The sequence below is a fragment of the Myotis daubentonii genome, chromosome 5 (assembly GCF_963259705.1).
Source record: "Myotis daubentonii chromosome 5, mMyoDau2.1, whole genome shotgun sequence".
Taxonomy (NCBI): domain Eukaryota; kingdom Metazoa; phylum Chordata; class Mammalia; order Chiroptera; family Vespertilionidae; genus Myotis; species Myotis daubentonii.
The window spans coordinates 49,214,424-49,240,895 of record NC_081844.1 but is presented as its reverse complement, the minus strand read 5'-3'; the positions used below and the strand labels follow the sequence as shown (position 1 = coordinate 49,240,895).

The 26,472-nt window shown below is 36.7% G+C and overlaps 1 protein-coding gene across 4 annotated transcripts in view; it reads left to right on the top strand.

Annotated features, from left to right (window-relative positions):
* FSTL5 (follistatin like 5) overlaps positions 1-26,472 on the top strand; it is a 596,568-nt gene that overhangs the window by 307,391 nt on the left and 262,705 nt on the right. For all 4 annotated transcript variants that reach the window (XM_059697754.1, XM_059697753.1, XM_059697752.1 and 1 more), the window contains exon 6: positions 10,925-11,045. In XM_059697754.1, the coding sequence (XP_059553737.1) occupies positions 10,925-11,045 (121 nt within the window). The remainder of the gene's footprint in view (positions 1-10,924; positions 11,046-26,472) is intronic.

Below are 26,472 nucleotides of genomic sequence, written 5' to 3'. Positions count from 1 at the left end.
GATGCAAATCAAAACAATAATGAGGTACCATCTCACACCTGTCAGAATGGCTATCATCAACAAATCAACAAATGACAAGTGCTGGTGAGGATGTGGAGGAAAGGAACCCTTGTGCACTGCTGGTGGGAATGCAGACTGGTGCAGCCACTGTGGAGAACAGTATGGAGTTTCCTCAAAAAATTAAAAATGGAGATTCCATTTGACCCAGTAATACCATTCTAGGAATATATCCCAAGGAATCAGCAACACCAATCAGAAAGGATATATGCACCCCTATGTTCATAGCGGCACAATTCACCATAGCTAAGATCTGGAAACAGCCTAAGTGCCCATCAGCAGACGAATGGATTAAAAAACAGTGTTACATCTACACAAGGGAATACTATCCTATATAATAAAGAGCTAATATGCTAATTAGACCAAAGAGCAGAATGACCATCTGGACAATCCTTCCAGATGACCGTCTGGATGACCTTCTGGACAAAGCCAGGACTGTGAGGGCCAGCCAAGGCAGCCAGGGCTGTGAGAGTCTAACCCAGCCGTGGGTAAACTACGGCCCACCGGCCAGATCCGGCCCGTTTGAAATGAATAAAACTAAAAAAAAAAAATACCGTACCCTTTTATGTAATGTTGTTTACTTTGAATTTATATTAGTTCACACAAACACTCCATCCATGCTTTTGTTCCGGCCCTCCAGTCCAGTTTAAGAACCCATTGTGGCCCTTGAGTCAAAAAGTTTGCCCACCCCTGGTCTAACACCTTGCACAAATTTTGTGCACTGGGCCTCTAGTGCTGATATAAAAAAGAAATAACTATTTTATCATTTTCACCTGGAGAGCATTATGCTAAGCAAAATAAGCCAGTCAGAGAAAGATAAATATCACATGATCTCACTCATTTGTGGAATATAGTGAACAACATAAACTGATGAACAAAAATAGATCCAGTGACAGAGAAGCATAGAACTGACTGTCAAACCTCAGAGAGAAAGGGGGGTGGGATGGGAATGGGGTTAGGGGTGGGAGATGGGGTAAGAGATCAACCAAAGGACTTGTATGCATGCATATAAGCATTACAAATGAACACAGACACTAGAATGGTGAGGGCATGTGCTGGGGAGTAGGAGTGGCTGAGGAGAGATCAATGGAAGAAAAATATTATTATAATAGCTATGTAAAGGCCAGGGGGGTACTTGAAATATCAGAGGGACCACTCTGTAAAGGATATTATTGTCTAACCACCATGTTGTGTACCTGAAACTAATACAGAATAATATTGAATGTGAACTACAATTGGGAGGGGGGAAAGATGGAAAACTGTATGTTACATGTTTTTCATCACAATAAAAAAATGCATACATACATACATACATACATACTACAACTGGTATCTCCCCTAAGGGTGGTATATATGACTAGTGTGGTCAGGCACTCAGCTCCATAATAGCACATTTGTGGTCTTAAGTAGATACAATATTTCTAAAACAAACGAACGTGTAATGCCTGTCAGGCTGGCATATAGGAAAAGGTCATTTGAAGATAAAAGGTTAATGATCATTTGTTATGTAACGGATCATAGAACTCTGCATCATTTATCCACACAGATATTGAAGTCACTAGGAATATTGAAAGACTAAATAAAAGTGGGCAGGAATATTGTGAATCAGGAGTTTTATCCATTCTTGAATTATGGGATGAGAATACAGAGAATCATGTAGCTGAATGACCTTAGTTTTAAAGAGTAGGCTCTATGTATCAATCATTTCTTCTATCTATCTATCTATCTATCTATCTATCTATCTATCTATCTATCTATCTATTATTTATTATCTATCTACCTATCAATCAATCATCTGGTGAAGATTGGTTTAGAATGATGAAATATTGTAATCAAGAAGTGCCAATAGGGAGGCATGTAGTTATTTATTACATTCCTTACATGGGATGGAATGGATCTGAGAGAAAAGTTATCCTCCAATTGTTAAAATTATTGGACAAATGTTTTCTTAAGGAACTGCCAGGATCTTTTAAAGTCAATATGGTGAAGAACTTGGCAAAAGAAAATTTCCTTATCAGAGAGCCAGTTTCCCAGAGGGCATGATGATGGGTTTGAGTTGGAAAGGAATAGGTTGGGTAAGATTGGGAAATGTGCACAGCCATATGAGGAGACTTGGATATCATAGGGCGGCAGAGGTAGGCTAGGGTATGAAGCACAAGGGAATTTGTCTAAACTTAGAGGAGAATGGATAACTATTTCTTGCATTATGGCCCTATAAATTTGATTCACAGGATAAGATGAGGTGATACACAGGCTGACATCACTTGCTTCAATGTCATCCTTGAGTTTGTTGGCACTATCCTATATAATAAAGAGGTAATATGCAAACTGACCATCACGCCCTCACACAAGATGGCCACCCCCATGTGGTCAAAAGATTGCCGCCACAAGATAGCCGGCAGGGGAGGGCAGTTAGGGGCGACTAGGCTGGCAGGAGAGGGCAGTTAGGGGCAACCAGGCCGGCTGGGGCGGGCAGTTGGGAGCAACCAGGCCTGCAGGGGAGGGCAGTTAGAGGTGACCAGGTCGGCAGCATAGGGCAGTTGGAGGTGAGATCAGGCTGGCAGGGAAAGGCAGTTAGGGGCAACTACAGCGGCAGAGGAGGGCAGTTGGGGGTGACCGGGCTGGCAGGGGAGGGCAGTTGGCGGAGACTGGGCCCACAGGGGAGGGCAGTTGGGGGCAATCAGGCCAGCAGGGGAGCGGTCAGTCGTCAATCAGGCTGGTAGGGGAGTGGTTAGGGAGTGATCAGGCTGGCAGGAAGAAGCAGTTAGGGGCAATCATGCAGGCAGGTAGCTGAGTGGTTGGGAGCCAGCAGTCCTGGATTGTGAGAGGGATCAATCCTAAACCGGCAGTCAGACATCCCCCCAGGGGTCCCAGATTGGAGAGGGTGTAGGCTGGGCTGAGGTACACCTGCCCCCAGTGCAAGAATTTTGTATACCGGGCCTCTAGTTAAAAGGTAAACTAAAGCATTTAAAAATTTTAATAGTTTATTTGAATAAAGGTTATTTCAAAATGGTCAGCCAAACTGGAAGTGGTTAGAAACAATTCACAGAGGGTAATTGGAGGATAATTTTTATAGAGAAAAAGCAAGAGCAAACTAAGGAGATTATTGATTGGCTGTAGTTTAAACCAAATGGCTGTTTGTGATTAGATTTCCTTGGTTTTCCATTTAATAACCTTGAGGCATTTATAGGCTTAGATTTTTGTTTGCTTGTCTAGGCACCTCTGCATCAGAGCTGCCTCAATTTAATGGCCTTCTTTTAAAAATATATATATATATATATATCTTTTTATTGACTTCAGAGAGGCAGGGAGAGGGAAAGAGAGAGAGTAACAACAATGATGAGAGGTAATCATTGATTGATTACCTCCTGCATGCTCCATACTGGGGTTCAAACCTGCAATCAGGGCATGTGCCCTGACCAAGAATCAAACTATGACTGCTTGACTCATAGGTAGATGCTCAAGCACTGAGCTACACTAGCCTGGCTAATGTCCTTGGGGTGAAATGTTACTGGCAGCTTGGAAAATCTGCTCTTTACGTCTCTCCTCATTTCATAAAATAACCACCCATAGAATTTAAGTAAGCAAAGTCATTCTCTCATGATTCTGAGTTTAAATAAGCATCTGTATCAAGTATATTGATTTAGCTTTTTCTTCATTTAGATTCTGTCATCTTAATTAGCCAATTCACATTAGGATTGCATATTAGAATGAAATATTTCCCTAATGTGCACAAATGCCAACTCTTTATTAAAATAATAAAAAGAACTACTTGTTCACAGGATTCAGATTATTATATTATACATATTTGACTTAAAAAGTCATTTGCTCAATGACTACCATATGTGACTACATTTACAAAATTAAATAAAAAGCAGGCATACATAAGACCAGATATGTTTAAGCTAACAGTATGGGCATGGCAATGGTGTTGCAATTTCCTCATGTATAACAATTTTCTTTAAAAATTGTTAGAAATGTTACATAGGGAATGGACCCTTAATCTTTATTTTGAGTTTATAAAGCTTATTACATTTGTAGAGATTTTTTAAAATGGTTCTGATGTCGAGTCAGTATGTTTATTTAACACTATGAGGTTGGTAAGAATTGTTGTGTCTCATAGATACAAAGCTATCTTATTGGGAACACATTAAATACAAACAAATAAGCATTTGTATGGATAAAAAAGAATGATGAGAACTTCCAGGAAATGCCCTGGTAATTAATCCTATTTAAAAATTTAAAAACTCATAAGTCAATCACGTATTCAAAATAAGGCCACAGAAACCAGGGTTTGACTTAGAAAAGCACTGGAAATGCCAGTAGTTAGGTCCTAGCAGCAAGGGGTATATCCTTTCAAGCGCTAAAGATTTCAGAGTAAGAACAGCAGCAATTAGGACTTAGAGAAAGGTAAAACCTGTAATTGCTTCTTTTGGTGCAGCTCAGGGCTACAATTAAACACCAGCAGTTTCCATTGTATCTGGAAACATAAAGTAACTGTTGCTGGAGGTAGACTGTGGTCTAGAAATAAGTTTTTGCTAAGTCTCAGGAAATGAATTTCAGGGACTCATGGCTTAGGAGGATTTGAGCTGTAATGGCAAGATTTAGTGGAAAGACATGCAGGGCATAGGTGACCCTGAAGAGGCTGCTGCACTGCCTCATCCATGACCAGGTAGTTCAGCTCCATCTCCCAGGGAAAGAAGTCCCTGGCTGCAGGCCCACCAAGCCCAGGAGGAGGAGGGCTGGGGCCCGGAGAGGCTGTCCCATTATCTCAGCATCAGCATCTGAAGCTCCAGTAGTCCAGCCTAGTCTCTGTTCCCCTCGGCTCACTTTCAGAGCTGTGCTTTGGCCTGTGCTGCTGCCACACCCAGGTCCACATGCTGCTATGGAGGGAAGAGAAGGAGAGAGGGAGTGAGTGCCTCTAGCTTTTGTTAAGCTGTGATTACATTTCCTTGGCTTGGGAAAGTGTAGGCTTTCCTTCAAACTATGGAATCTCGTTCCTGTATCTTCCAGGGGCTGTGCTGGTACCTCCCCATAGCCAATCCCTTTTCTGGATCTTTCATGGTCTCATGCCATTATTCCATCCCTTCCTTTTCCCAGATTTTCCCAGGCTTGACTCCTCCCCTTTATAGTCACCATTTTAGCTCCTACTGTCATGCCTCATAGTTCTGTTTGGCCCTCTGGATTCTACTGCTCAAGTGGTTAGTAGAGGCTTCCCCGTGCCATCCTGGCTTTAATTGCTCCTGTCTCAGCAAAGGAATCTCCCGGGGCTGATTCTCCTGCCCCACTGGGGAGGCTGCAAAGCTGCCACTTCCTATTTTGATTGGCTTAGTATCTGATTCTGTTTTCTCCCTTCCTTTGTTAATAACTAGCTGCCTAGGCTAACGCTAACTAATTTAAAATATTTTCAAATGCTGTTCTTAATATGCACAAAACAACTGAAAAATTAAAATTTTTATTTTTTTTAATTATAAACATACTAGTGGCCCAGTGCACAAAGTTCATGCACATAAAAAGGGAATTAGAGGAAATATTTTAATATTGCTATTTTCTCTGTCTTTATAATAGAAGTGTCAGAGATGAAAGAAAATTAGTAAAATGTTTATGAAAATCTCCCTCCTGTCTGGGGCATGCTGCAGGACCCAGAGTCAAGTTCCTGCCCACCCTCGTGCACCTCGAAATCGCACGAGACCCAAACCCGGCCGGCCCCACCCCCGTCAAGCCCCACATGGCGGGGGGTGCAACCTCAGGTCCCCCGGCCCCAGCATGAGGGCATGAAGGCATGATGACCATTTGCATATTAGCTCTTTATTATATAGGATTATTTGTAGCATCTTTTCTTTAGAATGTCAAGGAGGATTTAAATTTTTGGCATTCATGTTTAGAGAACCTCTGTGAGCTGTATAGAAGACCTTAAAAATAAAATACTTTTCTTCTCAGCAGAGTTTAATCTTATCTGTTTAGCTGGTCTTTCAAATGAATTAATATTGGCCCTATATTATTTTTTAATGTTTTCTAATATGTTAGGCATGTTAGAAAACCTAACAGATAACTTAAAAATTAATTATTTTAATTTAGTTCTTTTCTTTTAATATATCTATTGTAGGGTAGCATCAGTTACACATGATTAAATAATTATAATTAAAATACTAATTATTTATTCATTCTTTCACCTTTTTTATTTTGGGAGCGCTGTTGAAAATTAAGTATCTTGTTTATTTAATTTTTTGATTACATGTTCCCACTAATCCTCTTTAGAATATTAGCTTCATGGAGGTACAGACTGTCATTCTTTTCTTTTTTTCTAAAAGATGAAACCAGATAGCTATTTCTATTTTTTTATTTATCTTTATTGTTGATATTATTAAAGAGGGTCTTTTTCTTACCCATTGATCCCCTCCAGGCCTAATGCACTATAGTCTGTGTCCATGGGTTATGTATATATGCATATAAGTTCTTTGATTAATCTCTTCCCAACCCCTCTCCCACTTCCCTCTGAGATTTGCCAGTCAGTTTCATGCTACCATGTCTCTGGATGCATTTTGTTCATCAGTTTATTTTGTTCATTACATTCCACATATAAGTGAGATCAAATAACAAGGCTGGCAAGGATAAGAGGATAAAGGAACCCTAGTACACTGCCGGTGGGAAGGCTAACTAGTGTAGCCACTATGGAAACAATATGGAGTTTCCTCAAAAAAATAAAAATGGATCTGCCATTTGACTCAGTGTTCCCACTTCTAGGAGTATATCCTAAGCATCCCAAAACACCAATCAGAAAGAATATCTGCACCCCTGACTTAGTATCAAATCAGCAACCTTTTAGTGCATAGGGTGGCACCCAACCAACTGACTCACACTGGCCAGAGCTATTATATCTCTTAGGACCATCAGTATCATAATCTTGGATTTCCAAATCATGCCATATCTCTAAAAATCTAATGCATACATTTCTCTACAGCAGGGAGACAATTTTGTATACCCACCTCTGACACTTTCTATTTTTCTTTCCAGCTTTATTTTTAGATAACTTATCATCTGACATACTCTATGTTAAACATATATGTTTCTTTGATTCCCCTTAACTAGAATGTAAATTTCACATGGGAGGGGTTTTTGTATGTCTTTCTGTTGGCTGTTTTCTGGACCTAGGACAGTGTCTGACATGTGGTTGACAGTCAAAAATAATCTATTGAATGGATGATGGAATAAATGAATGAAAATAAATACTAAGGAGAATAGTTTGAAAGTTGTGTGTCTGAGCTTCCTTGGTGACATACATTCTGCTGATATTTCTGTCTTGTCACAGAGTTTAACCTATTTGGAGCCCAAGATTCATGCTTCTTGATCTTTAGTTGGTGGGGGGGGGGAAGGGGTAGGAGTATAAAATATTTTCATTTTTGCAGTCTTAAAGAACTCATCAAAACACCGGCAAGTTTAGGAAATATCTTCACTATTCTACAATAAAAAACATAAAATCATGAGTGGCCTACTAGGCATCATCACAGACACCTAAATGACAAAATAGTCAATGACTCCTGTCCTATCATGAGTTATTAGTGCAAAAGTAAGTAACACGTGCATTTGAGGAGCCCAGATTGGGAAGTTATTGAAGCATATGCCAAACAGAAAATGAAAGAAGTTCAGGGGATTATTGAAGTCCTACCAGTTTGGATCCCCTGTGTCAAAAATGTTTAATGTATTGCTATGTGCCAGCAAAAGAAATCTGCTTAGGTTTTCTATCATGCTTTCTTCCCAATAGTCAAATACCCATCACTTCAAGGCGATTAAAATTCTGGATATCTAAAGCAATTATTTCATGCTGTTGAAAACTCATAGGAAAGTAGCTCCCTCATGTGAAACACCCCAGGCTATACCAAGGTCCCATCAGGGAACTTACAAAAGAAAAAAAATTATGAAGAAGTATGTTTTAAGTAGGTTATTTCATTGAGCAAAAATGGAATAAATGATGAAAGCACATATTTAAAATATTGATGAGTGAGGGAATGAATCACTGCTCTCTGTGCATGGGCATGGCCCAGTAGAGATGAACAAGGTTTTTAGAAAGGTCACTAGCTAGGTCATGAGCTTTTCTAGGGCCCTCTTGTTAGGACAGAAATAGACTATTGGGGACTAGCTATAATTTTAAGGAATATTAGTCATGCTCTGTTAACCATGATTATTGTATTCTGATCAGAGAAAGCACATTCTAACCTGGTTGAGAGTTGTATGCGCTGGGACATGGGAGCTATCATCATAATGCAGGCCATCCTCCTTTCCAGAGAATTGCCTATCATCATGGAAAGATTTACAACCTCTTGGCTGAAACAATCTAGTCCTGGAGGTGCCTGCCCTTTGCAGCTTCCCCACCCCGCAACCCACATTGCCAGTAGCTTGTGAAGATTCTACTGTGCCTACTTCCTCATGCCTGTGATTTTAACTTTCCTACATCGTCTTTGTCCTTTTACCCAATATAAGCAGCTGGCTTATGGGGAGGGGTAGAGTAGACTTTGTGGATGACCTGCCACTCTCCCATCCTGCTGGCAGTATTGAAATAAAGGCCCATTTATGATTCAACCCTGTCTCTGCTTAATTGGCTCAAGTAGGGGTAGGCAGCCTGGACCCCTTGGTTGCACACTCATTAAATAGAATGCCCAGCTCAAGTTCTATAGTCATGATCAAATCAAGATCAAGCTAGTCTTATGCCAGAGCCAGCATCCAAGAAAAAGGTAAACGTTTGTTCTCTTGGTCTAATATGTGATTTAATTGGGATAAAATATTAAAACAGAAATGAGGTAGAAAATGATGGAAGATTTCCCCTCACCTTTCTCTTCCATTTTCATCTCATTACATATAGTATGAGAATAAAAGCCACTGAAAATATTATTAAAACACCTGACTAAACCCTGGTGTCACTGCATCCTAAAATGTCCACAATAAAATCACAGAACTTTAAAAAGAACATAGTGAGGTAAGGTCAAAGACACTGATTCCCCTCCTACCCAAGAAAAGTCCTTTTCCATGATCTAACAAATAACAGATGGAGAATGACTGAGAGCTCTGTTGCTTTCTAAGTAGAAAAGCAGTATTTGCTTTCTCATTGGGCTCGTAGGAGAGATGGCTAAAGCTATTAGGTAGTTTTGTTAATCCTCCAGCTGGATTGTACTCAAGTGTAGAGCTTAATACATGCTATCAACAATATCTGTTTATATGGATCTATTAATGCAAACAAATGTTTTGCCTCTCCCCCCTCCCCCCTCAAAGGCAGGGAATACGAGCTTAACCAATGAAATTTGAATACAATGTATAAGGATAGAGAATGCATTATGTTGTCAAAGTTATATTTGACAGTGAATATGTTGCCATCGCATATTATCCCTCAGGTGGCTAAAGATAGGACTGGATGTTCTAGTCACTCACATCTAAACTCCATCCTCAGAGCTGCCTCTACAGCTCATCCACACTCACGTGTAAAACGCGTAAATGAACTTTTCAGATAGAAGTGTTCTAAAATGGGTGAAAAATAGCTTAAAGGTACCTGAGAATCTTTAGAAATTAGAATCACAAATCTACCACTGATATACAAAGAAAATCAAAAACATATTGCTCTCCCAAAGAAAATAGTACATTGTGAATGCTTAACCATAAAATACTCAAGCTGATGTGGAAATCTGCAGTGAATTATTTGAAGAAGGAGCACAATATATATTTTTAACTTTAAATGACTATTTTTCCAGTGAATACTATATGTTAAGTCTTGCCTCTGACTATATGCATGCACATATGTACTAGTATGTGTGTATGTATGCTTGTGTGTAATGTTTCTTACAACCATGAGATACAGATGATACTATCTTCAATGTCTAATTGAGGGATGGTTAAGTAATTTGCCAGAAACGATAGAGCTGCCAAGTGGCATTGGCAGGACCTAAACCCAGAGCTAGCTGACTTCATGGCCTGTATTTTTTCTGATTACACTATATAACCTTTAAAAAACGTGCACTGTGATGCACTGCTCCAAGCAATCTGAACTATGGCCTCTGTCTGTGGAATATGAAAGCCCATGGAGCAGCTATGCAGCTCCCCAGAATGAATAGGAATGTTAGAAAAATCTTGGGGAGCTCCTTTATATGACAGGCAATAGTCAAAACCAGTGGAGTATAAAAAGCCTCCAGCCTCAGTCCCTAGGACAGAGCACAGAGTAGAAAAGCAGTTGTGTGATTTTCCTCACCCACCCACGCTTGGATAGATTTTCATCATCAGTCGGTGCATTAATTCTCTCTGGCTCCTGGAAACAGTCATTTGCTTAATAGCTCCTATGTGACCAAGGGAGTTAATGCACAATCCCAAACGGCTGCACTTCCAGCAGGGAGAAGTTTAGGCAGAGGAGAGAAAAAAAGTCTGACTTCATATTTCACAAATAATACAAGGACAGAAGTTGGAACAAAGGATTTCACATGTTCTGTTGGAAAAGAGCCCTGTTTTATTTTGACACAGGTCACTGAGACAGAGGAGGCAATTTTCATGTGGAGGTATTTTCTTGAATCAGTATAAATGGAACAAAGTAAAAGAACAAAATACAAAATATCCTTTTAATGTTCAGATTTTCTGTGTCCTACTGTGAGATTTTTATATTGGAAAGTTCAGACTAAATTCCAAGTATCTATCTTAACTTTATCACTTTATATCTTTGAGATAGTTAAAGATAATTGTCCAATAACTGAAAAACAGATTTTTTTTTAAGATTCAGTTCTTTGCGGAACTGCACACTTAAAATGATCTACTAATTGATTATTACGTACAATTAATAATACTATAGAAATGTTAAGACACAGATATAATTTTATGGTTATAATTGTCTTGTCAGGTGATCAAACAGGAAGAACTTGTCAAGGATCATTCAGATTGTACTTTGTATGATCTACTGAAATACGATGATTTTAACTCTGACAAGCACCTGGCTCTTGAAGAATTTTATAGAATATTCCGTGAGTATAAGATTCATTCCTTAATCCCGCTTTGTTTTTTGTTTATTTTTCTGTTTATTTACACAAAAGTGTATGTTTGCTTGGTCTTAGAATACAAGTTGTGTCTTAAGAAAAGTCATATTATTGAATATTTACGTGTTTGGCTGTATTGAAGTATGTGTAAAAGCTAAGGGACTTAGTAGTTCTAAAATGAAGAGCTGGAAATATTCAATAACCCTGATTCCAGTTTAAGACATTAATTCCACAATGCAGCTTTCAAGGCTATTTCAGAGTACTTGACCAGTTGAACAAAAACAGTTTGATTATTTACACACTGACTTTATTTTTACTTTATTGGGAAACCAAGATAGATGAATAGAACTTTTCACATTTTTTTAAAAATATGTATTTTTATTGATTTCAGAGAGAGTAAGGGAGAAGGAGAGAGAGATAGAAACATCAATGATGAGAGAGAATCACTGATTGGCTGCTTCCTGCATGTCCCCCACTGGGGATTGAGCCCACAACCCAGGCATATGCCCTGACTGGGAATTGAACCATGACCTCCTGGCATAATATGCAAATCGACTGAACGACTGAACAGCAGAACGACCGTCTGGACGACCTTCCGGACAACTACACTATGACATACACTGGTGCCAGGCCAGCCAAGGCGGGTGTGATGTAATTGGTCAGGGGGGCCCCGCCATTGTCCCATCATTGCCCCTCAGAAGGAGGCTCAGGCCGCTGGCCAGCGATCCTGTGGCAGGTGTGCTGGGCTAGCCAGCGATCACTCCTCAGAGGGAGGCCCACATCAGCCAAGCGATGGCACCCCACACTTGTTGCCCACAGAGGGAGGCAACCAGTGGTGGGAGAGGGGAGACCAGTGCCACACAGATGGCAAGCAGTGGCAGTGGCGGGGTGGGGCCAGCTGCCAGCAGCCAGGGGAAGGAAACCCTGATAGGACTTGATACTTGAGGGGTCCTGGACTGCGAGAGGGTGCAGGCCGGGATGAGGGACACCCCACCCCCCATGCATGAATTTCATGCACCAGGCCTCTAGTTGGTTCATAAGATTATACAGGTTTCAAGTGCATATTTGTATGATACATGCTCTGATTATTGCATTGTGTGCCCACCACGCAACGTCAAATAATCTTTCATCACCATATATTTGAGCTCTTTTACCCTTCACTACCGCTTTCTTTGTTTTGATTTTTGTTGTTGTTGGTTTTTGTTACATAAAGCTTTATTATTTCCATTTGGTCCAATGCATGGGAGAGGGCTCCAGAGTACTTAAAAGGATGGCTGGTGATTGCAGGGAAAGGCTCAGGCAAAAGCCAGACACCAGGAGGATGCTGAGGGGCCCATCATAGGCCTCTGGGCTCCAAAGGCTCCTATTCGTGCATGAGGGTGAACCTTTTGAAGAGATACTCGCCCAGCCCAGTCTGGGTGCCAGCCAGTCTGAAGATGTTATTCAGGTGGTCACCCATCTTCCTGATGAGTTTTACCTCCTCATCCAGGAAGCGGTTCTTCAAAAAGTCACAGAGATTAGGGTCTCTGTGGGTAGAACCCAAGGCCTGCAGCTCCAAAAGGGCCTAGTGACTTCCATGGCATCCTGATTTTTGCCCCAATCATCTTGGGTTGGATTCAGCAGGAAGAGAATGTGGCCACCACACTGGTTTTGCATCTTTAAGAGATGCTCAGTGCGTGGAGCTGCTTCTCCTCCAGCTTGAGGAAGAAGTGGCCCACATCCTATGGAACCACATCCTCATGGATGAAATAGAAGCCCAGAGAGAGGTGGTTGTGGGAGGCCTATAGATGTGGGTTGGCCAGGTGGTGGATGGCAGTATCTACCTCTGTGGAATAATTCTGAGGAAGTTGGGAGCTCATGGTTTTTCAGCAATAAGAAGTTAAGGTAAAAAACCAAAACAAAACAAATAAAGAAACAGTTGGGTTGGTCTCTGAGGCTAGATGGCTGAGGTGGTTCCAAAGGTGGTGACTGGAGAAGATGCTAGAGGGTGGTTGGAGGCTGGGAAAAGGCGTGTCCCTGGGTCTGTTCCATCCAAACACTGTTGAAGCAAGTGACAGATCTGGGACCATTGAGGGGTCTGTCCCCTCTTCCCTTTGGCAACCACCATATTGTTGTCTGTGTCTATGAAATTCTGTTTTTCTTGTTTGCTCATTGGTTGATTACAGTTTATGTCCCACATGAGTGAAATCAAATAGTTCTTAACTTTTTCTCTCTGACAGGTTATTTTGCTTAGCATAATATTCTGAAGGTCCATCCATTTGTCACAAATGGCAGTATTTCATCTTTTATGACTGAGTAGCATTCCATTGTATATATGTACCACATCTTTATTATATATTTAAATAAAAAGAATTTGCATAAGAAAGGAAACATATTTGTGTTATTTCTTTGGAAATTTTTATAATTTTAAAATTGTTTAGACTTATTTAAATTGACCCTTTGTGCTTTATAAAGCAGTATTATGAGGATGATCTGTTAATAAATAAAATCTTCCCAGTTATGTTTTAAAAAATAATTCAAAGAGAAAGAAGTAGCAGACAAAAGAAACAAACAAACAAACAAAAAAAAAACAAAACAAAAAAGTTTAGCAGTTGGGTGCAAGAATAATAGAAAAAAAAATAATTAACCGGTTGGTATTTGAAAATCACCAAAGAATCAAAGTTAAATTGGATATACAATATGCTATATGTATATGCATTACGTATTGCTTTCCAAATATACATATGTAGCATATATATATATATATATATATATATATATATATATATATTCTAAAAGGCAGGAAAGAGAATTTGTACTTTAAATGTATTTTTTAAATTTTGCTTCTGCCATCTATCAACAGTCTAATATTGAGAAATTACTGATATCTCTGAAAATCCATAGAAATAAGGATAGTAATTTACTGCTCCTATATAATAAAAGCCTAATATGCTAAGTGTCTGGTTGTCCAGTCGTCCATTCAACCAGTCAAAGCATAATATGCTAATAATATGCTAAGGCTGCTCAACCGCTTGCCATGATGTGCACTGACCACCAGCAGGCAGACAGTCTCCTGGTTGCCAGTTGCTATGACGTGCCCTGACAACCGGGGGCAGATGCTCCAACTGGTAAGTTAGCTTCCTGCTGGGTTCCGGCTGATCGGGACTGAGTGAGAAGGACTGGACATTTTCCTCGAACCCTCCCACAGTCCCTCCCCGGCTGGTTAACCTCCCGCATCCCTCCCCAGCTTTGATCGTGCACCAGTGGGGTCCCTTGGCCTGGCCTGCACCCTCTCACAATCCGGGCTGAGGGACCCCCAACCTGAGTGCATGAATTTGGTGCACCGGGCCTCTAGTCATATAATAATTTTATATTAACACAGTGAATTATATTTTATGTAATACTAGATACAATCAAATTAATATTTGTGAAACAGTTGCACATTACAAACTGTAAGGCAAGATATCACTATGTTCTTAAGTTTTAATTAACTTGCATTTCCATTTTAAACGACAAGGCAGAATACAAGAGGAGATGACCCAGTAAACAGTTATCCTTTAAAATTGTACTGAAGGCTAGACTACATTTTACATAAAACAAGAAAGCTTCATCTTTATTCCATGTTTATGTGAATAAACTTAAACATGGAAAACTTAACACCTAAGTGGCTGAGTTTATAATCAAACCCAAGTCAAACTAATTATGAAGTCTGTGTATTTTTCATTAATCTCCACTCTGTAGTAAACATTGTTTTGTGTACTCAGGGTGGCAGGAAGAAGATATGGCTCATCAGGGGAGAAATTATATATAATAGAATATAATTATATGATATATAGCATATTATATTATGCAAGATAGAAGGGATAGATGTCATAGAGAGGCCTGCAAAAGCTATTAAGTGAATTGAGGATACAATCTCTAGCTTTGGGAATCAAGGGGATTTATGAAGATGGTAGCAAGTGAATTAGTCTGCAGGATGAATGGATTTGGACTTTAGGAGATGAGAGATGGGAAATAGACACAAAGAATAACATAAATAAAAGCTGAAGCACATGACATACCAGTGTATTTACTAGTAGAAACTAGTTCAACTGCAAGATCTGTTTAAGGTCTAAATTCTACATTAATGTATAAATTATTATTACTATTTACATACTTATTAAGCATTCAGTCTAATCTATCAACTCCTATAAACCACCCCTCTATGAAAATACATGGCTATGATTAAATAACAGTAGTTGAAATATGTAGCAATAGCAGAAAATATTTTTAATGTTATATAATTCATTAAGCCTCTATAAGATAATTAAATGTATATATTTGTGTAGGGTTTTTTTTTATTCAAAATATACTTATTGTTGATAGTGGAATGGTGGAGCTGGATACTAAAAAATAATCACACAATTAAAATGAGTGTGAATAATATGTTATTTTTATGACAGCACAGCCAAGACTGAATAATGATCCCTGGCACTATCAGTAAATAAGAATCTTGCCTAGAATCTTGCTGCTTGCACCTATCATGAGAAAAAATAATACTGTTTAGGGAGATATGGTTTGAAATTGCTAAGGAAAGCAAGGTAGTCAGTATATTGTTCTGGTAAATCAAATTCTGCAATTCAGAAACCTGAGTCCTCAATAAAAGTGCTCAATAGAGAAATAGCAAAATGTTGTTAAAAAGGAGCCACGTTGTCTTAGGGAACTATTGATTTGGAGAGAAAACTGTAGGACTTTGTTAACTATTTAACATGGTTACCATTTTATGGTAATTATTTATAGTAAATGAAATGAATTTAATGAATATTGTAATGATTCTGCCATTAGGTCAAATATCTATGTAACACAAAAGGTCTACATTTTTAATATTCTGAGTCACAAAGATATTACAAGGTAATGAAACTCTTGTAATCAGCAATCATATTATGAGCCTTTTCTTTGGATAATCACAAAACTGTCTCTTAATAATGATAAAATGATGTTCACATAATTATTTAGAAAAGACAATGTTTTTTAAGCAATGCTGGAATTATATGAGATATTTTAATATTCCTGTGGTCTCACCAAGCAGTTTTCTAGAAAGCTGTTATATTTTCAGTGTTACATCCTTGTTTAAAATTATTATGAAGCTACACAATGACCCTTCAGAGATAGCAAACTAACTTGTATGGATTTGTCCTTATTAGCAAAAAAGTATTTTATTTAAATTTGAATAGAAAATATATACCTATTTCTTTCTTTCCATCTGTTATAGCACTTTACAACTAAAACTACATTGTGAAGGTCAGTGACAGACTTTGTATAAAGACATGGTTTTAAAAAGTCACTCTATTATAAAATTTCAGGTAGTGCCATGAATAAAAAATGTATAACAATAGTGAGAAATCAATCTATTCAGAAATTATATATTAAGTACCTATGTGTGTAGAGTATTGTGATAGTTAAAGTAACTTAAAAAGATAAAACTCCTTTCCTTTAGGAATATATCATCTTAGGCAGATAGTGGTAAAAACGACAGATATAGGAAGAGTAAAGAGTAATCATCTTCTACATCCAGAATGCATTCTCCCAGACAATTCCTAAAAAGAAAGTCCAGAAACTTGAAAATCCCTAAAAGAATATCTATTAGAATAGACCAAGGCCAGTATAGTTAAGAAATGTATCTTGATTTACTGGTAGATAAAATGATAGGCAGGTTTCCTGAGTTTCACATTTTTATTCTTTCTGCCACAGTGTAAAATAGAAGAAAGTAAAATAACCGGTAATTTGCAAACAGGAAAGCATTAATGGTAAAAAAAAAAACAAAACACAAACAGCACATTTCAACTGTTAATTATACTATGACATAAATTTTTTATGAAATAGCTTTTTCCCCCCTTTCTGAATAAGATGATATTGCGGCTTAGAGTTCAAGTGAGAGCTTTGGTGACATATAGAAATATGAAACATGGCCCTGGCCAGTGTGACTCAGCTGGTTGGAATGGCGTCCTGTACACCTAAAGGTGGCAGTTCTATTCTCCGTTAGTGCACATACCTAGGTTGCGGTTTGATCCTCAGTCAGGGCGTGTGCAGGAGGCAGCTGATGCTTCTCTTTCACATAAGTGTTTCTCTCTCTCTCTCAAATCAATAAACACATATCCTCAGATGAGGATTAAAAAATAATGAAACATGCAGTTAAAATTTGATTATCTGATAAGAAGTGGGTTATATAAGGGGAGTATGTAAAGAGAAAGAGATGGACAAAAGAAAACTAAACTAAAACTGAACAGCAAAACACTTAAAGAGGTAGGGAGAAAGCCAAAGGAATACATCATTATAAAATTTTAGTAAGAAACTACTGACCAGCCCTAGCCGGTTTGCCTCAGTGGATAGAGCATTGGCCTGCAGACTGAAGGGTCCCAGGTTTGATCCTGGCCAAGGCACATGCTGGGTTGCGGGCTCGATCCCCAGTAGGGGCTGTGCAGGAGGCAGCTGATCAGTGATTCTCTCTCATCATTGATGTTTCTATCTCTAAAGAATTAAAAAAGAAACTATTGACCAATAATCTAAGGCTGAGTTCAAAACAAAGTTTAGTACAAATGCTTGGCAACTGGATATAGCAGAAGGAAGTCATTGGTGACTTTGCTCACAGCATTTTCAGGAGAGATGTAGAGTTAGAAGCAAATGTATCGGTGGTTGAGAGGTTAGAGCTGACAAGTTGTGGGAAAATTATGCTGAGCAAAGAAGCAGAGCACATAAGTAAGTATACAGCAAGTATACAGTATATTTAGAAAAAATCCAAAATAAGTAAAACTCATCTGTGGTTGTAGTAGTTAATATGATAGTTGCCTTTGGGAGAGGTGAAGGAAGATGGGGTGGAGACACAGGTGAGAGGAGGATTTCAACAATGCTGGTAATATTCTATTTTTTTTAGCTCCATTAAAAATTCCACACTGATTTTGGAAATGCTGTATTAGACATTGATATAGCTACTTATTTAATTAAAAATGCACAAATCATTTCAGTATGAAGCCTTGCAGGAAGTTTAATTGGCCCATTGGAAAAATAGCTCCACTATAGTGTTTGATTACAAAATTAATTGACATATTTGTTTGTGTAATTATTTTCTGCATTAGACTTTATAGATGGGGCCTGACAGTTTTGGTAAATACAGCTCAGTACCACTGGCTTACAGGTAAATTCCAAGCTATGTTACTGTTACTATATCCAGGTTTTGTATACCTTATTGGGAAGGGAGTCTCCAAAAGATGATTATTGAGGCCCAGCCTGTAGACAAGTGTTCCAAAGGATGGTGTTTGGGTCCTAAACAAGATTAAATACTTTTAAACACTCACAGTTAATGGAAAGGAAACTGGTAAGGCAGTACCAATTTGAACTACATAAAAAAAGACAAAACGTCTTAAATGTGTCCCATTTTAAGATGATCCTGTCCTCCCCGCTGTTGAGATTACTATAATCTGTTGTAGCTGGCGTGCCATTATGTTTCGTTTTGCCTGAAACCTCTGGTGTTCTTCACACAATGATCTCCCACTGGAAAATTTTATTTGCTGATCTAACTACTTGTAACTCCTAATAGCAGACACAATCAGATATTTCAATTTCTCTTTTATTTCAAGTGAAACATTTTATTTCTTAAGGTATTGACTCTTTTTGTTATATAGATACGGAGAGTAAGGATTCTTCTGACACAAAATGAAATCAAATTTTTTTAAAAAGCAAAAGCAATAAAATGGGAATTGATCAATCGTTCTTATTTTATACACGGTACCATATCTTGTCAATCACAACTTAGTGCATCTGACTTAAAACTACTTTTGCCTCATTTCAGTGTAATATTTGGGGATAAAGTTTGCCTGAGGCTATTTTTGGACTCTCAAAATCATTTTTTGTAATTCATAGGTACTTTCACTTTTTTAACCCCAGGTTCTTTATACCAATTTCTCAGAAACTCCTTGAATCGAGCCTTGCATTGTTCTTGAGTGGTTCTGAAACCCTGCCTTGAGTACATCTAGTTCATAATGACTTCACTGTGGAGGTCCCCAGCTACACTGCTGCCCCGCAACTAAGTCATTTGGGCGTCACAAAGTCACCGCACCTTAACAAAGCCTTCGGTTCACTTTAAACATCTCAAATTTCCAAACTGAATTTCCACTATTGGGATTTAAATTTGAACTAGCCAAATATTGTTCAGCAATTCAAGGCAATTTGAATGTAATATATCATGTATATCATCTACTAATTAGTAGCTGTTTTTCTGAATTTCCTTCTCTAGGTTAGTTTGAGAAAATGCATTTCATTTACATTTTTCAGTTGAATGTTTATAAGATTCTTCTCTGTCAAGTGATCCTTTAGGGAGGCATGTATTTACTAAGGAATACTTATGAAATATAAAATCAAGTGTTTTTAAAACATATAATATAAAATAATTATATACATGTAAGCTACTACTCTTTTAAAACTTTTTAAATTCAAGAATTTGGAAGCTAGCACTTAGAAAATACACTTTTGCTAAATTTACTTTACTACATAGTTATTATTCTCCTTGCTGTTTTTATTTTAACCATAATAAAGGTCTGTTTTCTCAGTTCAAAGAGTTCTACCACTTTTACAGAGAAGTTAGATAGGTGTAATCATATGAAACATGAGGCTTTAAATAGGCCTTATCAAAAGCATCTATAATAATAAAACCGTAATATGCTAATTAGACCGGACAGCTGAAGGACCTTCCGCACAACCTTCCAGATGACCTTCTGGACTAAGCCGGGGCTGTGAGGGCTAAAGCAAACCGCTGCTGCTGTGAGGGTCGAGCCTCTTGCACGAATTTCATGCATCGGGCCTCTAGTATACAAATAAGATTTAAGTTGAATATCTAATATTAATTTGTTCTATTCGGTCTTGTTGAAAAAATGAAATAAATCAAACAAGGGATATAAATTTTCATCAATTTAAGCCAACTCACATATGAATAAAAGTTCAGCCATAATTCCATATCACTTTTAACAATGTCTATATATTTTAATTATAGTAGAAGTTTAAAAAAGAAGGCATAAAAGAAAAATTAAGAATGAATATAATTCTATCATTCAGTTATAATTACTTTGATATATATTGATAGATATATACACACATATTTTATGAAATTATAACTATATTATTTTTATATCTTTAAGACTTATTATAATTCTACATAATATCAATTAATTAAATATTGGTAACATATCTCAGCATCAATATAGTTTAACATATTTTTAAAGGCTTAAATTGTGTGAAGATACTAAAATTGTAAAATTATTATTTGCTGATTGTAACACTCAATTTATTACTATTCCCAAGCCATCATTTATCTCCTTAAATATTAGCCCTGCCCACTTAAAATTGAATACAAGCAAAAATATTAATCATCCTAATAATTTTTAATGTTATAGCAGTAGTTAAAAAAGAAAAGAAGCAAGTGAAATTGACTTTAACAACATTTATTTATCCTAATGTATACAAAAATATTATCACAACATACAATCAATGTAAAATTAAGAAAATAATTGACAGTTTTTCCTATCAAGTTTTGAAATCAGTATATATTTTACACTTACAGCACATTTCAATTTAGACTAACCACATTTCAAATGTTTCATAGCCACATACCGGCTTCCATCTTGGATGGTATAATATTACAGAGGTAAGAAAAAAAGTGTATCTACAATTTTATTTTAATTATTTTAAATATGAGGCCAAACACATATTCTAGTTGTAAATAAATAACATAATATGATTCTTATGTTCATTTCTGTTTTTCAGTTAACCAGAAAAATACACACTTATAGGTAATTGTAATAATCTAATATACCCTCAACATAAATGTGTATTTTAAAAGCAGAGTCCAATAAAATGTACTTAATGCCACTTTATTTTGGTATCTCCAAAATGTTGCATTAGCTATGGATAATTTAAGTAATATATACCCATGTCTTCAGTTTACATGTGTAGAACATTTTCTGATGAAGCAAGATCAGAAGTAGCAACAACAGGAGGTCACTGCAATCAGTGGAGCATTAGAGTTGATTAAATTTCAGGAATTTTGCTATCAAATTGATGTCACATTAGAAACTGGGAATGGTCCCATTAATGGGAACCTTTGCACCATAGATATTGCAAATGTGTCTACAAGTCCTAGCCCTACCACCAGCACCACTGACTCCAGTCTACGATACTCTAGGTCAGTGGTTCTCAACCTTCCTAATGCCGCGACCCTTTAATACAGTTCCTCATGTTGTGGTGACCCCCAACCATAAAATTATTTTTGTTGCTACTTCATAACTGTAATTTTTCTACTGCTATGAATCGTAATGTAAATATCTGATATGCAGGATGTATTTTCATTGTTACAAATTGAACATAATTAAAGCATAGTGATTAATCACAAAAACAATATGTAATTACATATGTGTTTTCCGATGGTCTTAGGCCACCCCTGTGAAAGGGTCCTTCGACTCCCAAAGGGGTCACGACCCACAGGTCGAGAACCGCTGCTCTAGGTGATACATTTTGAGAGACTGAAAAAAAATAGTTAGGTAAATAAGAGGGTATGGATTTAAGAAATATTTAAGAGAAAATACACAAAATGCTTGATGAATGGCAAGACTGATAATTTCTAGAAAAAAATATTGGAATATATATATTTCTCCATGCAAAGTTAGTATTAGTAATATCCTATCAACAAGTTTGCTGTGGTTTAACAAGAAGATATCTAAATAAGTTTAGTGAAAACAATTCTTGCTTTGTCCAAACTAAAACGAAAAAGAGTATTCTCATTATCTCTAGAAATCTTTACATAACATATTATTATAGTAGAAAACCTTACATGTGTGATGCAGTAGGTTTTTGTTAATGAAAATTAGTTTTGAGCACTTTGTTGCAAAATTTTTGAGTAACTCAAGTAAGAAAAATTTAATTTATTTCCTTACCGATGAAAAATGAAAACGGAAATGGTAAACTAAATTAGTTGAACAAAGTGAAGATCAGAACCAGTTATTGTGCTTAATGGTATATGCACTCATCATATTTCCATTGACACATTTTATTTACTACAATCATCTTTTATAAACCTGTCTATATTAACATTCTGAAAAGTAATAGGTGTCAACTCCCCAGTATACAAAGTAGTAACATTTTCTTTTGAGATCAGTTTATCTTGCTCTATATTGAATGTAGTGTTTTTCCTCCTTTATGGGTTGACACATTTCTTATATAAAGAATATCATTTCTGTGAAGTCTCATTAAAGGTGTAGATTATTATCCTGTCCTTTGCAGACATTTTGACATTCAACTAAAAATGTAAAATTAAACATTTTAACACCTTTGAACTATGTTTAAACAACAGACAAAAGTGCTATAAACACCATTGCCTATAAATATTCACTTGCTTTTATCACCCCATATTGTAATTAAACAGCTTTGCTATACTATCATGCTACAAAAGGTTTTATATTAGCACTGCATTTCCAGTTTTTATAACTTTAAAAGTCACACATTTTCACATTTAGTTATAGGTATATGAAATAGCACCTGAAAAGATTTTTATGTGAGACTACACTTCCCCTTCAGTCAGTATTTTTCAATATTTTGGGATTTTGAACATTTTCCTCATTTTTATTTCAAACTTGACTTGTCAAGTTGTCACTTGCTGAAATCTAAGGATTTTTGAGATATTATGATAGTTCAGGGAGATAGTAGATTTTATCAACTCTAATTGAAATTATTCCTCAAAATCAAGGCTTACAGTCACCTTTTTACCCTTTTAGCAAAGAATTGCATTTTTTTTCTCCATAAACTACTCACTCTTGCTGTTGCTGACTCCAGTAAAGCAAAAAAACATTGCATCTGATATTCCCTGTCCCTAAAACTCATTTTGTAATTCTCATTTTATAATTGTGTTACTTGGCCTTTTACCATTTTTTTTTCACACAGGGACAGCTATTTATGAAATACTAATACCCAAAAGTATAAATATTTGATTATAATAGCATATAACTGCTTCCACAGAAGCAATATCAGTTGAAACAGTATCCTTATTTTTAGAAGATATGTAGCTCTAAAAGTGTTAGTGGATTTGAACTGAAAAAGTTTTATGAACAGTTTTATCATTTTTTAAATATTATTTTAATTGAGAGATAATTTCAGAATGCTAAGAACTGACCTATGCCAATTAGATCATTATCAGCTGTTAGGTTTCTTGTAGCATCTACGAGAGACCTCAAGTAGTTAGAGGAGAATTAATGCCTCATGTCACCTCCCTAATAGAAACCACTTGCTTGGTTACCAGATGTTATATGAATGTTTGTGTGTAATGTGGAATTTGGTATACTTATTTTCACCTTTTATCACATTTTTATAAATAGAAAGAGATAAATTAGGGATGGAGTTATATTATGATTGTTGCTAATTCATCTTATTATGTTATAAGAAATATAACCCAACTTGATAATAGTTGAGGAAGTTACAAATTGTGTCAACTTTGACTCTATCAGTTCAATGGACCGTTAAATCTATATGTAGTAGTCACATGCATAAAATATCATAGTCAGAGATTTTCTGATTTCTTAAACAAATTGTATAGGATTCTCATACAGTATTACTATCTAAAAAAGTCTACACAGGATATGCTCATTCCTTACAGATCCCTGACCATATGTTTTTACTACTCTTGTTATAATGTGAAAAAATCATCTATTCGTGAAAGAAGACAATATTTAATAATAAAAAACTTATATTTGTTATGTTCTTATACTAGTGGTAGAATTTCTACCTTGTTGAGCAAAAGAGGCTTAATGGTTCTGAACTTGTCCCAATCTAAGCAAGTTAAATTTACAAATTATATTCTACTACAAGGATAAAAGAAGCAAGTTCTATTTAAAAAAATCTGCTACTTAAAAAAGGTAAGTTTCAGCTAAACCACCATGATAGATGCAACTGCATATTTCTTCATTTTGAAAATCTTGTGAGTCTTATTAACTCATCTATCAGTGTAAGGAATGACCTGTAAAATTTACAGTTCTGAAAACAGAGTACCTCCATACTGCTTTCCACAGTGGCTGTATCAACCTGCATTCCCACAACAGTGCAGGAGGGTTCCCTTTTCTCCACATCCTTGCCAACATTTGCTGTTTGTTGATTTATTCATGATAGCCATTCTCTCAGGTGTCAGATGATATCTCGTAGTTTTATTTTGCATTCCTCTGATGGTTAGTGACATTGAGCATCTTTTTTCATGTGTCTATTTACCATCTGTATGCCCTCTTTAGAGAAGTATCTTTTCAGGTCCTTTGCCCATTTTTAATTGGGTTGCTTATTTTTTTGGTGTTGAGTTTTAGGTATCTTTAGATGTATCTGTGAATATGTTCTCCCATTCAGTGGGTTGTCTTTTCATTTTGTTTATGGTTTCCTTGGCTGCACAAAAAATGTTTTAGATTGACCCAGTCCTGTTTATTTTTTCTTTTGTTTCCCTTGTGTGAGGTGATATATCAGAAAAAAAAATTGTTATGAGAAATGTCTGAGATTTTACTACCAATGTTTTCTTCTAGGATTTTTATGGTTTCTAGTCTAACACTTGAGTCTTTAATCTGTTTTGAGTTTATTTTTGTATATGGTATAAGAAAGTAATCTAGTTTCATTTTTTTTTTTTTGCCCGTATCTGTCAAGTTCTTCCAACACCATTTATTGAATAGACTATATTTACCCCATTGTATGTTTTTGCCTCCTTTGTCAAATATTGACTAAAAGGTGTGGATTTATTTCTGGGCTCTGTTATTTTCCATTGATGTATAGGTCTTCTTTTATGCCAGTACCATGCTATTTTTATTACTAAGGCCTTATAGCATAGTTTGATATCAGGCAATCTCAAACATTAAATATGGAAGTTCCTTATGATCTAGAAATTCCACTTATCTGAATATATCCAAAGAAACCTGAAACACCAATTTGAAAGAATATATGCATCCCTATGTTCATTGCAGAGTTATTTTCAATAGCCAAGATTTGGAAGCAGCACAAGTGTCTATATTAGTAGTCGAGTGGATAAAAAAGCTATGGTACATTTACACCATGGAACACCATTTAGCTGTAAAAAAAGGAGATCTTACCTGTTGCAACAGCATGGATGGACCTAAAGTGTATTATGTTAAGTTAAATAAGCCAGTCAGAGAAAGCCAAGTACCACATGATTTCAGTTATATATAGAATCTAATAAACAAAATAAAATAACAAAGAGGAGACAGGCTCACAGATACAGAGAATGGACTGACAGCTGTTAGAGGAGAAGGAGTTGTGGAATGGGTAAGAAAGGTGATGGATTAAGCAAAGAAAAAAAAAGAGACTTATGGACACAGACAACAGTATGGTGATTGCCAGAGGGAAGGGGTGGTGGTGGAAACTAAAAGAAGCTAAAGGGTAGTGGAAGGAGACTTGACTTGGGGTGGTAAACACACAATACACTTACAGATGATGTATTGTAGAATTCTGCACCTGAAACTTGTATAATTTTATTAACCAACTAGAGGCCCGATGCACAAAATTCATGCAAGAGTAGGCCTTTCTTCCCCCAGCTGCCAGCACCGGCTTCCCTCTGGCACCCAGACCTGGGCTTCCCTCCAGCCTCTGGGCTTCCCTCGCAGCCCTGGCTTTGTCTGGAAGGTCATCCAGAAGGATGTCTGGAAGGACACCTGTTCTAATTAGCATATTATGCTTTTATTATTATAGTTGTCACCCCAATAAATCCAATAAAAAATAAATAAAAGAAATTTGACTTGTAAATTTTACCTGTACATATTTCTGATATTTTGAAGAAAGAAGTAACATATATATTAGATTTAAAATATATCGGCAAGACATTTCATATTCATGGGTTAGAAGACTTAATATAGTTAATATTTTGATATAATACAAAGTTACCTATAGATGCAATGAAGTCTCTGTCAACGTCTGAAAAGTATTTAGAAAAATCCATTCAAAAATTCATATAGAATTTCAAGAGTCCGTGGGTAGTCAAATTTATCCTGCTACTAAAGGACAAAGTTGGTGGTCCCACACTAACTGATTTTAAAATTTACTGTAAAGCCACAGTCAAAGCAGTGTGGTACCAGTGTAAAGACTGGCATATGGAATAAAATGGAGAGCCCAGAAGTAAGTCCTCATATACATGGTCAAATGATGTTCAAAAAGAAAGTCAAGGTCATTCAATGGGTAAAAGTCTTTTGCACAAATTATATTGGGAAAATGGAATATCCACATTAAAAAAAAAGAAGATAGAGCTTTACCTTATTCCATACACAAATATTAACTCAAAATAAATCAATGACCTGGAAGTAAGAGCAAAACTAATAAAACTATTTGAGGAAAACACAGAGGAAAGTATTTGACATAGGATTTGGCTGTCAATGACATCTTG